The sequence below is a fragment of the Balaenoptera physalus genome, assembly GCF_965194825.1.
Source record: "Balaenoptera physalus genome assembly, chromosome: 14".
Lineage (NCBI taxonomy): Eukaryota > Metazoa > Chordata > Mammalia > Artiodactyla > Balaenopteridae > Balaenoptera > Balaenoptera physalus.
Window position 1 is genome coordinate 6734196 of NC_138893.1, and position 19598 is coordinate 6753793.

At 34.6% G+C, this 19598-nt stretch overlaps 1 protein-coding gene across 1 annotated transcript in view; it reads right to left on the bottom strand.

Moving 5' to 3' along the window:
• Positions 1-19598, bottom strand: part of LOC309642901 (uncharacterized protein) — a 61073-nt gene that overhangs the window by 22831 nt on the left and 18644 nt on the right. The window contains exons 4-6 of the mRNA XM_082424965.1: positions 15250-15330; positions 12164-12308; positions 11416-11511 (exon numbers count right to left, since the gene is read on the bottom strand). Of these exons, the coding sequence (XP_082281091.1) occupies positions 11416-11511; positions 12164-12308; positions 15250-15330 (322 nt within the window). The remainder of the gene's footprint in view (positions 1-11415; positions 11512-12163; positions 12309-15249; positions 15331-19598) is intronic.

The window sequence follows — 19598 nt, forward strand, 5'->3', positions numbered from 1 at the left end:
ATAAAAAAAGCAAAGCCTATATTTTGTATGTCTTTGCTCTGTATCTTTTGCTTATGTTTTATGAAAATATTTATCAATAATATATTTTAAATCTTTAAAGCAAAACAGAAACACCAGTTCCTCATCACAGTTTGAGATATAAAAATATATCTCAAGGATATAAGTATAAAACTAGATCAAAGGGAATATGTATATTCAACTATAAAAAGTAATAACAAATTGCTTTCCGACGTGATCTGGCCATAGCACTGAATAAAAACATTCATTTCTCTGCATTATAAACAATATTTGGTATTGTTAGACTCTACAATTCTTTTTATTTAAATAGATATAAAGTGGTATTTAATTCTAGTCTTATTATGCATTTCTCTATTAACAATGAAGCTTTGCATCTTTGCCTTATGACCATTTTTTAAAAATTGAGCTGTATTTTTATATTAACTTATAAGAGGCTAACATTCATCACATTTTTCAGTATTTACTATGTGCATTATTCTAGGAAGTGGAGATATAGCTGAACAGAAAACAGGCAAAATCTCTGCTTTCATGGACCTTACATCCCAGTGGAGAGACACAGTAATGATACATGTAAGTAACACACTACATGCATTAACTGCAATTCTGAAAACTCTCTTATCTTTTGCCAATGATTTGCAGTGCCAGATCTATCCAAAGATCAAGTTCCCATACATGGAGAGGTCATCTCCTGGGCTCTCCTTGAACCAAACCAACGAACCAAATTACCACAGGCTTATTATATATCTCAATCATTTTCTGGGTTCTAACTTTTTAAGGGGTAACTTGACTTCTTGAAAACAAAAACGAACACAACAAAGTTCACAGGAACTCCAATTAGCATTAATTGAATAGATACATGAATTTAGAGAGGAATACATCTTTATGATGTTGGCCCTTCCAGTGATCAGCCAGATACATATATTCACATATATAAAGCTTCTTTTTCAGTAACGTTTTATATTTTTTATATAAAGGTATTCCATGTATGTTTAAAACAAGCTATCAGAAACATACACACATTTCCTACTGATCGTAAAACACACTGTCACTTTGAGAAAAGCAGGACACTGTTCCAGCTCCTGGCTCCAGAGCAATGGTGCAGTGCTTTCACCCAGAGATAGAGGCAGGCCATAAGAAGAGAGAACTCAGAAGCTCTTCTCAAGAAAATTCACTTTATGTGGAACAGTCTGTAGGTAAGTTCAAGCCTAAGGTCACCACTGAAAACAATGAAATTTCAGTGATAAGTAATTAAGAGACTAGTAGCTCCATGAGAGCAAAAAGCTAAGGCACAGACCAACTAAAAATATACCAGAAGGAACAAGGGAGAGAGACAAGTAAGAGGCATCTCAAGCTACTGGATTTGTTCCTACCTACCAAAAAACACTCATGCAAATACACTCATACACCCAGATTTTCTACAGTAATAATTTTCTTATATTTTCTGGGAGGTGATATCCTAAATGTTGACATGAAGGGCAACATCAAATACTACCATCTGAAAGGGGCTCAAATTTAATTGGACCAATCTGTACAGCAATACATGATGCAACACATTGTTGGAAACAGCAGAGCAATCAGTTAATTAGTAGAGGCTAATGAAAAGAAATGAAATTGGGTCATTTGTAGATATGTGGATGGACCTAGAGTCTGTCATACAAAGTGAAGTAAGTCAGAAAAACAAATATCGTATATTAACGTATATATGTGGAATCTAGAAAAATGGTACAGATGCACCTAGTTGCAGGGCAGGAATAGAAACGCAGATGTAGAGAACGGACGTGTGGACACGGGGGGAAGGGGAGGGTGGGATGAATTGGGAGATTAGGTTTGACATAAATGCACTACCATCTGTCTGTGTAAAACAGATAGCTAGTGGGAACCTGCTGTATAGCACAGGGAGCTCAGCTCGGTGCTCTGTGACAACCTAGATGGGTGGGATTGGGGGTGGGGGGAGGGAGGTCCAAGAGGGAGGGGATATATGTATACATGTAGCTGATTCACATCATTGTACAGCAGAAACTAACACAACATTGTAAAGCAATTATACTCCAAAAAAAAAAGAAAAAAAGAAAGGGACAGGAAAAAAACCAAAACACAACAATTAGTAGAGGCTAAATGCAAGGTGTGATACCAACAGAGGCACACAAGTTAACAAAGAGATCAGAGAAAGAGATTATATTAATCAAGATTCTGCAGAGAAAGAGAACCAATAGGAGATACATATACATATATACACACATGTGTATATCTATCTACAGATAGATAACAGAGAGAGAAAGAGAGGTTTATTGAAGAAATTAGTTTATGCAGTTAAGGCCAAGAAGTCTCACACCTGCGGTCTGCAAGGTAGAGAACCAGGGAAGCCAGTGATAATTCCCTAGTCCAAAGGTCTGAGAACTAGGGGAGCCCATAGTATAACTCCCAGTTGAGGTCAAAGGACTGAGAACTAAGGGGCTGCTGGTATAACTCTCGGAGTCTGAAGACCAAGAACCAGGAGCTCTGATGTCTGAGAGCAGGAGAAGATGGACATCCCAGCTCAAAAAGAAACAATGTGCCCTTCAACTGTCTTTTTGTTCCATTTGGGCCCCAACAGACTGGATGATGCCCACATTGGTGAGGGTGGATCTCTTTACTCAGTCTAGTGAATCAAATGCTAATGCTTCCAGAAACACCCTCCAAGATACATCTAGAAATAATGTTTTAGCAGCTACCTAGGCATCCTTTCAGCCACTCAAGTTGACATGTAAAATTAACCATCACAGAGACACTCACTGAGCACCCTGTTAACATCACTGTCATTCTAAGAACAGTGTATATGCCCAAGGCAGAGCTCTATGACAAGTGACATCAGAGACAGCACACCGTGGGAGAAACAGACTTCACTCAAATAGTCCAGCCAAGTCACTAAACAAATATTGATAAGTAAGCAAAAATAACAAGCTCTGTAGAGAAAGAAGGAATCACTATGAGAGTAGGTACAAAATATTATCTAAAGTTTTTTTTTAAAATTACAAGACATACAAAGAAACAGGAAAATTCCACATACAGTGGGAAAATAGCAGAACTAGAAAGAATAGAAGCTGCTTGTGAGAGGATGCAGATACTGGACTTAGCAGACCTCAAAACAGCTATTATAAATGTGTTCAAAAAACCACCAAGCCTAAGGAAGTAAATATTGGTATGAAGACACCTCGTCACATAGAGAGTAAGAATAAAGAGAGAGAACAAAATTAAAATCCTAGATTTGAAATTTATAACTGCAACAGAAATTCACTGGAAGGGCTCTAAAGTAGATTGAAGCTTACAGGAAGAAGAATTAGTGAACCTGATGATAGATCAATCAACAAAATGCAATCTAAAGAACAGAGAAAGAAAAAAGAATGAACAAAGCCTCAAATAAATGAAGGACACTGTTAACTACATTAACATTCATAATGGGAGTACCAGAAGAAGAAAAAAAGAGCAAGGAGCAGAAAAAATATTCAATGAAATGATGGCGAAAATCTTGCAAATGTAAAGAAAAACATTAATCTGCAAATTCAACAAGATAAACTCCAAGTGGGTGAACACAGAGATCCATGCCAAGATGCAGCAGGTAAAAATATTTAAAAGACAAATACAAAACTTCATAAGCATCAAAAGAAATTCAACTATTAACGTACAAGGAACTCCAATAAGATTAACACCTGACTTCTCATCAGAAACAAGAGTCCAGGAAGTGGGATAACATATTCAATGTGCTGGGGTAAAAAAATCTGCCAACCAAAATAGCAGAAATATTCAAAACTGAAGATGAAATAAATCCACAGATTAAAAAACTAAAAGAAAGCAAAAACAAAAAAACTAACATGAACCCACTGCCACTAGAGCAGCCTTACAAGAAATAAATTCTTCAGACTGAAAGCAAGTGATCCTAGTCACTAGTTCAAATCCACAAAGATTGTAGGTAAAAATAATTACATAATTTTAAAGGACAGTATAAAGGCAAATTTCTTCCCCTAACAATTTTACCAAGGCAGTGAATAAGTCAGCATGTATGTAATTGTATTGTATTGCTGGGCCCATAGCATATAAAAATTTAACATATTTGACAATAAAGCAAAATGAGGCAGAGGAACAAAGCCATGTTGGAGTAAGGAAATGACCCTGGATGGTAATGTGAATCCACAGGAACAAATGAAGCAGAAATGGTGAAAAAGCAAGTTAATGTAACAGACCATAAATACATACTTGCTATCCATTCTTGTCTCAGTCCCTTTAAGAAACTTCAAATTATATAAAGTAATAAGTACAACAATGTATTGTTGGGATTTAAACATATTCAGATGTACTATGTACAAAAGTAATAACACAAAAAGAGAAAAGAAAATATAAAGCTATATACGAGTAACGTTTCTATACCTCACTGGAGGTAAGGTAGTATAAACCTGAAGTCATTCTGAAAAGGTAAGAATTTATTAAAAAATCCTATAGCAACCACTAGAAAAATAATTTTTTAAGTAAAATTATCATTAAAGGAATCAACATGCTATACTAAAATATACCCACTTAATGAAAAAGAAGGCAGTAATAAAAAGAACACAGACTCAAAAAGGCACAAGTAAACACCAAGAAGTAAAATGGCAGGTGTAAATCCAACTATATGAATAATAACAGAAACTTGGAATGGATTGAAAAATCCAATAAAAAGACAGCAATTGTCAGGTTGAATAAAATGTGAGAATCCAAACACATGCTGTCTACAAGAGATACTCTTTACACTCAAAGCTACAAATAGATCAAAAATTTTAAAAACAGAAAAACATAAAACAAGTATACAACATCTATAAGGCTGGAATGGCTATGCTAATATCAGACAAAACACACTTTAACATAAAAGATGTTACTAGAGATAAAGAGAAGCATTATATAATGATAAAAGAGTTAACTGGTAAAGCAGACATAAATCTAAGCACATATATGCTGCTAACAACACAGTTTCAAAATGCATGAAGTGAATACAGAATTGAAAGGTGAAACACACACATCAACAATAATAATTAGAGAGTTTAATATCCCACTTTCAGTAATGCATAAAACAACTGGGCAGAATATGAAGTAAAAACAAACAAAAAAGAAGGCACGAATAGCACTATAAAGCAACCAGATCTAACATTCATAAATACAAAACTCCGCTCCAAAGTCGCAGAATACACATTCTTCAAAAGTACACATGAAACATTCCCCAGAAGAGATGCAAAAAGATTCTGCCAGCATGATGGAAGGAAATTACAAATCAACAATACAAAGGAATTTTGAAAATTCACAAATAGGAGCAAATTAAATAACACATCCCTACATAAAAGAATCAAAAAAGCAGTGAACAAGGGAAATTAGAAAAATACTTTGAGATGAGTAAAAATGAAGACAAAACATACCAAGGTTATGAGACACACGTAAAGCAGTACTTATAGGGCAATTTATACCTGCAAATAACACTATTGAAGGAGAACGATCTCAAATCAATAACCTAACCTTCTACCTTAGAAAAACAGGGGGGAAAAAGCAATACAAACTCGAGGCAAGCAGAAGGAGGGAAATGAGATTAGAGTAAAAATTAATGAAACAGAGAATAGAAAGAAAACAGATAATTCTTTGAAAGGATGAACAAAACTGACAAATCCCTAGTTAGACTGACAGAGAAGATTCATATTACTAAAATTACAGATGAAAGATGGTATATACACTAGGGATATAATATACTAACATTACAAAATTGTAATACTTTATACATTACAAAAACAAAAATAATTGTAAAGAAATGTTATGAACAATTATATGCCAACAAATTAGATAACTTTAATGAAAGGCAAACATTCCTGAAATTAGGAAAAAATATAGAAAGTGACTCAAGAATAAAGAGAAAAATTTGAAAAAACCTATAACAAGTAAAAACACTGAATTAGTCATTTTAAAACTTCCCATAAAAGGGCTCAGGTTCAGATGGTTTCACTGGTGAATTTTACCAAACACTTAGAAAATACTTAATATTAATTATTCAAAAAAATGGAAAAGATAACTTCCTAATTCATTCTATGAGCCCAATATTACCCTGGTACCAAAATCAAACACCAGAAAATACAACTACAGATCAATATCCACGAATACTAAGATGAACATCTTATGAGTATTGAAGACCCACAAATCCTCAACAAAACACTATCAAATTTTATCCAGTAACATATAAAAAGGATGATAAAGGATGACCACGTGGAACTTACCCCTCTAAAGCAAGGTAGGTTTATCATTTGAAAATGGTAAATGAGTGGCAACTTTGTGCTCTCCTAACTCACTCCACCTGGAGGGTGACTTCTCTGCACTCTCCCTGTGCCTCACTCCAGCTCATGGGTATCTTCCAGAAAGGAACTTCCACACTAGTCTGGTACCCTGACTGTTGCAACTGCTACAATCTTAGAGAGACACCTCTAAGATCATCTGGCTCTGGTGGCTAGCAGGGCTTATACCTGCGGTCCCACCTAATTATATATCTGCACTCTTTAAAAGGTACTACCTGAGGGTCTGGCCTCCCATCAGCCTGAATCTAGATTCTGACTGAGATCCTCTGCTTTGGGACACTGATAGGTCTGGGAACACCTTCACATATTGGGAGCCACTAAAAATAAATTAGGCTGTTTAGACAATAGGAAAGTTTTAAAGGACAACCAAGAGCTAGGGCAGAGTTGAATAGTAAAACATATCTCTTACATGAGACTACTCCTTCAAGAGTGTAGAGAGGCTATTTTATCTAATGCATAGAAACCAACACAGGTCATAAGGATTCAACCCAAAAGAGGATATAACATTTGTAAATATTTATGCACGCAACACAGCAGCACCTAAATATAAAGTAAACATTAAGAGACCTAAAGAGAGAAACTGATGGCAATACAATAATAGTAGGGATGATAATATCCCACTTTTGTCAATGGATAATCCAGACAGAAAATCCATATGGAAACACTGGACTTAATCAACACATCAGACCAGATTAATTAACAAATATACACAAAACATTCCACCCAAAAGCAACAGAATACACATTCTTCTCAAATGTACAAGGAACATTCTCCAGGATAGATCATGTGTTAGCCCACAAAATATGTCTTAATAAATTCAAGACTGAAATCATATCAAGCATCTTTTCCAACCACAATGATATAGAATGAAAAAAACCAATTACAAGAAGAAAACTGGAAAGTTCACATATATTTGGGGACTAAACAAAATGCTAGTGAACACCAATGAGTCAAAGAAGAACTCAAAGGAGAAAAAAAACTATCTTGAGACAAATGAAAATGTAAACACAATACACCAAAACTCACAGGATGAAGTGAAAGTAGTTCTAAGCAGGAAATTCATAATGGCAATGCTTACATCAAGAAATAAGAAAACTCTCAAATAAACAACCTAACTTTACAACTCAAAGAACTAGAAAAAGAGGGAGAAATGAAGCCCAAATTAGTAGAAGAGGAAATAACAAAGACTAGAGCAGATAAAAATGAAATAGGGACTAAAAATAACGTAGAAAAGATCAATGAAACTAAGAGTTGGTTCTTTGAAAAGATAAACAAAATTGAGAAGCCTTTAGACAGTCTCATGGTGAGAAAAAGAAGACTCAAATAAATAATACCAAAAACAAAAAAGAAGATGTTACAAGTCACACCTCAGAAATACAAAGGGTAAGAGACTACTATAAAAAACTATACCACAATAAATTTCACAACTAGAAGGAATAAATTCCTAGAAATATACAACCTACCAACACTGAATCAGGGAGAAATTAAAAATCTTAACAGGCCAATTACTAGTAAGAAGTTTGAATCAATAATCAAAAAAACTCCCAGCAAACAAAAGGCTAGGACCAGACAGCTTCACTGGTGTATTCTAACAAACACTTAAAGAATTATTACCAATCTTTCTCAAACTCTTCCAAAAAATTAATAGGGAGGGACACTTCCAAATTCATTTTAGAACGCCAGCATTACCCTGTTACTAAAACCTGACAAAGACACCAGAAGAAAAGAAAATTACAAGCTAATATCCCTGATGAAGACAGACACAAAAATCCTCAACAAAATATTAGCAAATCAAATTCAACAATCCACTAAAGGCAGCATACACCACGATGAAGTGGAATTTATTCCAGGAATGAAAGGATGAGTCAACATCTGGAAATCAATGTGATATACATCATATTAGGAAAGGATAAAGATCAATGATCATCTCAATAGATGGAAAAAAAAAATCTGACAAAATTCAACACTCATTCGTGATCAAAACTCTCAACAAAGTGGGTAGTGAGGAAATGTACCTCAACATAATACAGGCCATGTATGACAGGACCACTCCTAAAATCATACTCAATGGTAAAAAACTGAAAGATTTTTCTGTAAGATCAGGAACAAGACAAGGATGCCCATTCTTGACACTTCTATTCAGAACATGGTATTGGAAGTCCTAGTCAGAGGACTTAGGCAAGAAAATGTAATAAAAGCCATCCAGGGACTTCCCCACCAGGGAAGATAAGACTGCATGCTCCCAAGGCAGGCGGCCTGGGTTCAGTCCCTGGTCAGGGAACTACATCCCACATGCATGCCACAACTAAGAGTTTGCATGCCACAACTACAGAGCCCACGTGCCACAACTAAGGAGCTGGCAAGCTGCAACTAAGGAGCCTGCCTGCCGCAACTAAGACCTGGTGTAACCAAATAAATTAATTAATTAATTTTAAAGAAAAGTCATCCAAATGAGAAAGGAAGAAGTAAAACTGTCCTTATTTACAGATAACATGATATTACACATAGAAAACACCAAAGACTCCATCAAAAAACTTTTAGAATAAATGAATTCAGTAAAGTTGGAGGATACAAAATCAACATACAAAAATCTGTTGTGTTTCTATAGATTAATACAAACTATCAGAAAGAGAAAGTAAGAAAACAATCCCATTTAAAACTGCATCGAAAACAGTGAAATACCTAAAAATAAATTTTACCAAGGAGATAAAAGACCTGCATATTGAAAACTATAAGACACTGATAAAAGAAACTGAAGAAGACAAAAATAAATGGAAAGTTATTCCATGCTCATGGACTGAGAGAATTATATTATTAATATGTTCATATGACCCAATGCAATCTACAGATTCAAAGCAATCCCTATCAAAATTTCAACAGCATTTTTCAAAGAAATAGAACAAACAATCCTAAAATTTCTATGGACCCACAAAAGACTCCAAACAGCCAAAGCAATCTAGAGAAAAAAGAACAAAGCTGGAAGTATCACACGTCCTGATTTCAAACTATAATACAAAGCTATAATAATCAAACAGCATGGTACTGGCGTAAAAACAGACACATAGATCAATGCAACAGAACGGAGAGTCCCAAAATAAACCCATGCATACATAATCAATTAATTTAAGACAAAGGATCCAAGAATCTACAACAGGGAGAGGACAGTCTCTTCCATAAATGGTGTTGGGAAAACTGTATAGCCACATGCAAAACTAACTCAAAATGAATTAAAGATGGGAACATAAAACCTGAAACCATAAAACTCCTAGAAGAAAATATAGGCACTAATAAGCTCCTTGATAGTGGTCTTGGCAACGATTTTTTTTTTGGATTTGAAACCAAAAGCAAAGACAACAAAAGCACAATAAACACGTGGAACTACATCGAACTTCAAAGCTTTAGCACATAAAAGGAAACCATCAACAAAATGAAAAAGCAACCTACTGATAGGAGAAAATATTTACAACTATATATCTGATAAAGGGTTAATATCTAAAATACATAGAGAACTCATACAATTCAATAGCAAAATAAAATCTGATTTAAAAATGAGCAGAGGATATGAATAGACATTTTTTCAAAGAAGACATGCAGATGGCCACGGAGTACATGAAAAGGTGCTCAACATCACTAATCATCAGGGAAATGTAAATCAAAACACTACTTTTTTTTTAATTAAAATATATTTGACATATAACTTTATAAATTTAAGGTGTACAACATGTTACCTTGACAAATTTATATAAGTTATACTGTGACTGCCACTGTAGCAATAATTAGCACAACTATCATGTTACATAATTATCATTTCTTTTTAGTAGTTGGAAGAATTAAGTTCTAGTCTCTTTAAGTTCTACTCTCTTAGCAAATATGATGCTTATAATACCATACTGTTGCCTCTATTCACTATACTGTTCATTAAATCTCTAAGACTTATTTACTGATTACAAGTTGGCACCCTTAAATAGCATGTCCTATTTCCTCACCTTTCATCCTCTGGTAACCACCACATCACTCTCTTGTTTTTAAGAGTTTGGCTTTTTCAGACTCCACAAGTGATATCATATAGTAACCTGTCTTTCTCTATCTGACTTATCTCACTTAGCATAATGTGTTCAAAACCCATCCATATTGCAAATGGCAGGATGACCTCCCTTTCTCATGGCTAGATAATATTCCACCGTGTATACATATTGTACACATCACATCTTTTTTATCCATTCATCTGTTGATGGGCACTAAGATTGTTTCCATACCCTGGCTACTGTGAATAATGGTGCAATAAACATCAGAATGCATATATCTCTTCAATATCCTGTTTTCATTTTGGGGGGGTATACAACCCAGAAGTATAAATACTGGGTCATATTCTAGTTCTATTTCTAATTTTTTGCAGAACCTGCATACTGTTTTCCAAAGTGGCTGAACCAATTCACATCTTAACCAACGGTGTACAAGGGTTCGCTTTTCTCCACATCCTTGCCAACACATCTTAACTCTTGTTTTCTTGATGCTAACCATTCTAACTGGTGTGATGTGATATCTCATTGTGGTTTTGATTTGCATTTCCCTAATGACTAGTGATGTTGAGCATCTTTTCACATACCTATGGCCATTAACAACACTACTTCTGTAAACTCATTAAGACACATTATTTTTTTCACACTACACTCTCAGCTCTTACAGTATAGCAGGTACTCAAAAATTATTTAAGTCAAAAAATGGCCAAAAACAACAGGAATGCAGAGCAATGGAGGTAGTACGGTGGGCAACTGAAAATGCTTTGAGAATGAGAGTAACCAAGAAAAACAACAGTAAAGATGAGATGGGCAAAAACTGGACTACTGACAAATTTAAGAATGATGAATATTCAAAAAGTGAATCAAAAGGAGAACATTTTTTGTAAGAGTGGTATCTGGAGGTTTGATTCAAAAAATCAGTATTTTAAGTCACTTATGAAGATTAGAATCTCTAATGTGATATTCTTCAAAAAACATTTTAAAGTTGTTAACCTCTGGACTAAATTCCCTGATGTTCATTTGTTCAGTACACATTAACTCACCTGCGAAGCTCTGTCTTGGGAATTCTTCCTCCAATACCCATGGCTCCTCTCCTTGCTCCAGCCTGAAGATCACCTCTGGTTTGGTAACACAATACCCTGTCAAAGTGAAATAATTTAGGACTTGGACCGGGTGGCCTAGACTTCAGGGCCTCTGAAAGAGGAGGAAGCTTCTAGAGCTGGTCAATGAAAGTGCCACTGAACATTTCCTTAGAGAAGTAAATACAAATGTCTTCCTGGTGCCCAGAAATGACCAATAAACATTGACTCCTGACTTCCAATCTTAAATATCATTAAACTCTACAGAATGTCCATATGCTTCTTAATAAAAAGCATTTTTTTTCATTATAAATTTGTGGCCAGGATGAGGGTCTGATTTAAGATTCTCATGCATTTATTATTACTTGATGCCTTAGTCAGTTCGGGCTGTTATAACAGAATACCACAGACCAGGAGGCTTAAACAACAGAAATTTATTTCTCACAGTCTGGAGGCTGAGAAGTCTGAAATCAAGGTGCCAGCATGGTCCGAATCTGGTGAGGCCTCTCTTCCTGGTTTGCAGATAGCTATCTTTTTGCTGTGTCCTCAACATGGTGGAGAACGCAGAAAGATCCCTTTTCTCCTCCTGTTTTTGTAAGTGCATTAATCCCACCATGAGGATCTAATAATTTAATCTAACCCTAATTGAGGCTTAGGGTTTAACAGAAAATTTTTAAATGCCATTTAGAATTACATAATAAACAGACCTTACCCACTGAGACAAGGTTACTGTAGTTCTCCAGCATCACATCTCTGTACAGGGACCTCTGAGTTGGGTCCAGGTGCTGCCACTCCTCTTGGGTGAAGCCCACAGTCACATCCTTAAATGATACCGATCCCTGGAATTTCTGTTCAATCTGAAATGTTCAGAGTTAAGGTGACATGGAAAAAGATGTATGGAAACAAATCCTTACCATGATTACTGTTTACAGATTACCAAATTGGTTTGCAGAATGTTTCTTTTGCTTTATACTCTGGGAGACGAAGAGAAATCATAGTAGAAATATTCTGCCATTGCATTATTAATTATCAAGTCCCCACAATGGATCTGGAACTATGCTAGTTCTTGGAAATACTAAGATTACTAAAAATCATCCTGTATTCAAGAAGCATATAATCTGGTAAGAAAACTTGCAGTAATAAGTTACAAGCACTATTGTTAGAGTACACACATAATAGATTAATGTAAATGAGAAGCAAAGCTAGTTCTATTTTGAGCTTCACTGAGGAACAGCAGCTGTTGGATAAAGAGTAACACTGTGTTCTTCATGAACACAGGGCCAGGGCACAGGCAAAGGCAGGGGCCCTCTAACATCTTCGGGAAATGAGTAAAAAGGCAAACAGCAGAGGAGGAGTTGAGATAAGAAAAAGGGCCATGGAGGTATTCAAGGAACAGATTACAGAGTAACTTCAGACCAACAGTCTCCAAAGTATGTAATAACTTTCCACATTAAAGAATATTTTTGAACACTACAGAAGTTTATATTTATAAATTATAGAAATAAACTAACAATAGATTTATTATGAACTTTAGTTCTATTCTTAGACTTAAAATGTAAAAAAAGTCTAATATTTTATTTCACTACAATACATATTCTAGGTTCCAATCCTTCAATTCAGAGACAATAATTAGGATGTGTAGAAAATGAGACAGGAAAGATTTTGGAACTACTGAACTTGAAATGTCTGTAAAACATATAAGAGAAAATATTCAATTGTATTGTTTTTGATATCATCCAGAGTTCATGCCTCTACTTGAGGGATCACTGCTGCAGAGAAAGAGGAGCCAAAGAAGAGATTCAAGGATAAACTGAAAGTATGTGACCAGGTTTTTATTTCAGAACCAATTCTCTTTTTTAAAAAAGAGAAGGGAAAGCTAAAGGACAAAACAACACCATTGACATAAACTACTAACGTAGAAACTGGGATGCAAGTAGAGCACTGATGAAAGGAGATAGACAGCAACAGAATGTGATCAGCAATTCACTGGCAGAAAAGGAAATGTTTTCTCAGGGTATATGCATGAACAGCTGTACAGATACTAGAGTCACAAAGCAAGCCAGGAACATTAGAAGAAAATAGATTGGGCACTGTATTTTAGCAAGATATGTCTTAACTATAATAAATCTGAAGCATAATACTGGAGGTGTAGAATGAAAATAAGAACTTGGTAGACATTAATAGTTTAGTAGTGTTTGAAGTCATCAAGAATGAATCAGAAGGCTCTCAGAAAATTAAGAGTAAAAATAAAAAAGACTGGAAGCTGAGGGAAAATCACTTTTTAACTAGCTTACAGAAAAAGAACAGGTCATGAAGACCACGATGGAATTTTCTGAAAGGTAGAACTACAAGAAAGAATAGTTTTTAAACCTAAGAGATGATGATATGACCAACTCAGTAAATACAGAAAAGCAGGATTTAAAAAAAAAAACCTCTTGGCAAACTAGAAATAGAAAGGAATTTTCTCAATGTGATAAAGGATTTTTACAAATACCCCCAGCAAATATCACACTTACTGGTAAAATATGGAAAGTGTCCCACTTAAAATTACGAGCAAGATAAAGACACCTACTATCTCCAATTTTATTCAACATTTTTCTGAAGTTCTTAGAGTAATATAGTACAACAATCAAGTACACAGAAAATCCAAATAAAAGTATCTAAAATAAAAGTTTTAGAAACCAGATACAAGTTCAGTATAGCAAATTTCAGAAAATTAAATTTTTAAAGGTACAACTCACAATAGCAAGAAAAATATGAAAATCTTTACAAGAAATAAAATGAAGGAAAATAAGAAGACCCAAATAAATGGAGGGATGTAACAAATTCCTGGATAGGCAGGCTCAATATTATAAAATATTATAATATTATAAAAATATCAATTCTCTCCATGCTGATGTACAAATTCATAGCAATTTCAAACAAAATCCCAGACAAGCTAATTTTGAAATATGTGAAAATGCAAAGGGTAAAAATCGACAAAACAATCTTGAAGAAAAAATTAAGCCAGAAAGAGTATCATTTATCACGTATAATTATCAATATACCATAATTAAAACAGTGTGATACTGGCATAAGAATTTTCATATCAACAGAATGGAAGAAGAGTCCAAAAACAGACCCACACATATATGTCACTTGATTTATGACAAGGGTAACAGAAGGACAATCATTTCAATAAATGATGCTAGTTTAATTATTGATATAATGAACATTTATTGCTATCTTAAGTACAAAGAGAAATATATTTTAGACGGTATATAGATCTAAACTTGAAAAAACAATAAAAATTTTAGAAAATGCCATAAGAAATACCTTCATGACCTCAGGATAGGCAAAGATTTCTTAAACGGGACACAAATTATATAATAATACTATAATATTAAGAACCTACCCCTATCAAAAGACAGAAAGAGAATAAAAATTCAACACAGAGAGTGGGAGAGGGCACTTGGAATACATATACCTGACAAAGACGTCCTATCCCCAATAAAGAAAGACATTTTATAAATTAACGAGGAAAAAAAAGGCAAGTCATCTTGGTAACTAAACTGACAGCAAACCCTTCAACAGAAACTATGAAAATGAGAAGACACTGGGTAAAAATTTGAATAGGCCATTTGCAAATAAGAAAACAAAAATGGAATGTCATTTTAAGCAGCTAGGAAAAATGCCACTAGAAAATTCCAAATCCAGCAAAAATATTCTTCTGAAATGAATATATTTTCCACATAAGGGTTGAAAAAGTTATCAACAGTACACACAGACAAGAAATACTACAGTTATGGAAAATGATACCTGATGGAAGCACAAAACTTCGGGAAGTAATAAAGAAAACTGAAAATGGACTTTGAAGCGACAAGTGATGTCTTCTGGAATCTGTGACAAACACAAAAGTAAAATACAGCAAAACACTAGTAAAAGGATGCTTAAACTGTTTTAAGATTCCTGTATTGTCTGTCAAGTGGTAAAGCACTATAAAAGTAGACAAAAATAAGAAAACTGTAGAGGAAAAGCTCAATTCCTCTGTTTCATTCCACTCAGGTCACCAAATTTGTGGGAGTTTTTCCCACTCCAAGGAATTAACTCAACTCTGACACTATAGCGTCAGATCCCAGGCTCAGTCCCACAACACCACTCCCACTTCAGACACGAATTGCAAATCCAGATTGTCACCTGTACATCTCACCACACTGGACATAAATCAAGGTTCCCACACCCTCCTCTTTTGGTTCAATAATTTGATAGAGTGGCTCACAGAACACAGGAAAATGATTTACTTACTAGATTAATGGTTTATTATAAAAGGATACAACTCAGGAACACCCAGAAGGAAGAGATACACAAAGCAAGAATGGGTAAAAGGATACAGAACTTCCATGCCCTCTCAGAGCTCGCCACACTCCCAGTACCTCCACATGTTCAACAACCTGGAAGCTCTCTGAATCCCATAAATTCAAGGACTATTATGGAGGTTTCATTATATAGTCATGATAGATTAAAGCACAGGTCATTAGCAACTAATTCAACCTCCAGCCCCTCACCCCTCCTCAGAGAGTTCCAACCCTCTAATCACATGGTTAGTGTTCCTGGTACCCGTACCTCATTCTTAGAGGCATTCCAAAAGTCACCTCATTAACACAAACTCAGGTGTGGTTGAAAGTGGCTTGTTATGAACAACAAAAGACACCAATTCCACCTTAATTTCTCTGGAGCTACTTCAGGAACTGGGAACAAAAACTAAATATTATAACAACAGATGCCCCTACAGCTCTTAGGGATATTATTAGAGTTTTAGGAGCTAAGTTAAGGAATTCTGAAGGAACACCAAATAAATATTCATTACATATAACAACATCACAAACGCAAACTGTAATATCTATAGTAAAAACTAAAAAATACAAAATTTTATAACTAAAAAGCTACTAGATATAAAAAGAAAAAATGCCTCTCAAAAGGAGAATGGGTAAGTAAATTGTAGTATTTTCATGCAGTGGAACACTATGCAATAATACAAGGAATAAACTACTGGTACAGGCAGCAACATGGGTGAATCTAACATATATTGAATGAAAAAGCCTCATATAAAAGTGTACACACTAATTCTATACATCTAAGTTTCAATAACAGACAAGATTAACAAATAATGACAGAACAGTGCCACATAAGGGAAGGGAAGTTGTTAAAGATTGGAAAGGTCATAAAGGAACCTGAAGGGGTGCTGGAAATGTTAAATATCTTGACCTAGTTGGTAGTTACTAGGACATATATGTGATATTTTTTTAAAAAAAGCAGTATACAGTTACGATGAATGCACCTTACACACTTTACTGAATTATGACATAGCAAAAAACAAAACCAAAAAAACCAGAATGCAAACAAGGAGGAAAATGGCATATATGAAATGGTGAATGAATTCATAAAAGCAGCAATAACAAGATGCTAGTAAAGTGACAGCCAGCAGCTGTAGGAGTTTGCAACAGGATAATTTATACCTTCTGAAAGGAAAGATATGAAGCTGTGACATTTTCTTATGCTGCTAATAAAGAACATGTAAGTAAAATCTTTTTATCTGTTGATGCAGATACGTATCATGAGTACCAAGGCTGAGATTCCTTAAATATCTGAAGAGGGAGAGTACACTGAGTGAGAAGTAAAGTAACATAAGTTTATGAAGAGGTAAGGTGGAGAGAGATGATAAAGTTTAGGTATCTTATGTTAAAACAGAATATTGCATTGTAAGCTCAGTGTCGAAAAAACAAAACAGAATAAAATAAAACATGTAATGAACAACCAACAAGAAAAAGTACAAATAAATATACCGTGGGATGGAAGGACTAAAACCAAACAACAATAAATGAAAATAGGTTAAATCACTCAATGTAAAAAACAGTTATCTTAAGCTTGAAAGGCCCACGTTTTCTTTCTTTTTATTTTTGACCAGAAAAAAATCCTAAGGAAAACAAAACAGGATTTTGTTTACATCTCTATTGTAGGACTTGTAATAATACAAAAATTATGTGTTTGTTTTAATGCCCTACATAATTCTAAGAGTTTCTCCTTATAAGGAGTTATAAATATATATCTCATTCTTCTTAGAATCCTCAGCCTCTGGCACACAATAGGACACATAATAAATATTCATAAATGGTTTCTGGAAGAATGAATAAAGAACCAATTAAGTTACATTAAGTGAATATTAATTTCAGGGAAAGGGAGACTTATCTGTGATAAAAATAGCTGTGGTCAAGTGGAACAAAGAGCCCAGACATAAACCCACACTTATGTAGTCAACTGATTTTTGACAGGGTGCCAATAATACACAATGGGGAAAGGACAGTCTCTGCAGTAACTGGTGTTGGGGAAACTGGATATCCACATGCAAAAGAATAAAACTGGACCCTGATCTTATACCACTCACAACAATTAACTTGAAATAGGTCAAAGACTTATACATAAGACCTGATACCATAAAACCCCTGAAGAAAACATAGGGAAGAAGCTCCTTGACATGGTTCTTGGCAATGATTCTTGGATAAGACACCAAAAGCACAGGCAACAAAAGCTAAAATAAACTAGTAGAACTACATCAAACGTAAGAGCCTCTGCACAGCAAAGGAAACAATCAAGAAACTGAAAAGGCAACCTACAGAAAGGGAGAAAATATTAAAACATGTTTCTGATAATGGGTTAATATCCAAAATCTAAAAAGAACTCATACAACTCAAAAGCAAAAAAGCAAATAATCCAATTGAAAAATGGTTAAAGGACCTCAATAAGCATTTTTCCAAAGACATATGAATGGCTAACAGGTATATGAACAGGTGTTCAACATCACTAATCATCAAATGCAAACAAAATCACAAGGAGATATCACCTCACACCTTAAAAAGGCTATCATCAGAAAGACAAGAAATAACAAATGCTGGCAAGGATGTAGAGACAAGGGAAGCCTTGTGCACTGCTGGTAGGAATGTAAACTGGTGCAGCCACTATGGAGGACACTATAGTGGCTCCTCAAAAAATTTAAAATAAAACTACTATATGATCAAGCAATTCCACTTCTGGGTATAAACCCAAAAGAAACAAAATCACTATCCCAAAGAGATATCTGCACCCTCATGTTCACTGCAGCATTATTTACAATAGCCAAAACATGGAAACAGCCTAAGTGGTCCATCAACATATGAATGAATAATGAAAATGTAATGAATATATACAATGGAATACTATTCAGCGATAAAAAGAAGGAAATTCTGCCACTGGAAACAATGTGGCTGGACTTATACTAAGTGAAATAAGTCAGACAATGAAAGAAAACTACTACTGGTAGCACTTATATGTGGAATATAAAAATAACAACAAAAACAACAATAAAAGCCAATTTCATAGAAAGAGAATGAAATGGGGGTTGCCGGGGGTTGCCAAGGGCTGGGGGAATGGGGAAATGGAATGATGTAAGTCAAAAGGTATAAAATTTCAGTTATTATAACTTCAGAGGATCTAATGTACAGTATGGTGACTATAATTAATTATACAGTATTGTATACTTGAAATTTGCTGAGAGTGTATCTCAAGCATTCTCACCATCAAAAAAAAAGAGTTAACTATGTGAGGTGATGGATGTGTCAATTATCTTGATCCTGGTTATCATCCCACAATATATATGCATATCATATCATCACATTGTACACCTGAAATATGTACGATATAATTATATTTATTGGTATAATTATATTTGTTGATACAATTATATTTTTTGACCTAATCCCCATGTATAAAATAAGTAATCTTATTCTGACTCCTCGTTTTAGGCTTAATGTTATTCTTCAGACTTCTTTAGATAACTTAATTTGTCATTGTCACCTCTTTCTTTGTGATTTTTGTAATTTTTATTGAAGTATAATATATACACAAAAACAATGCACAAGGTACTTAAGTGTACAAATGGCTCAATGAATTTTCACAGTGAACACACCCACTTAACCAGAATCCAGGTCAAGAAACAAAACTTTACCTTAAATCCAGAAGTTCCCTCATGCCCCTATCTACTGCCTACACCCTATCTTACTCTCACATGATAACCACAATGACATACCACTATACACACTTAGATGTCTAAAACAAAAAAGTCAGAAAACACCAAA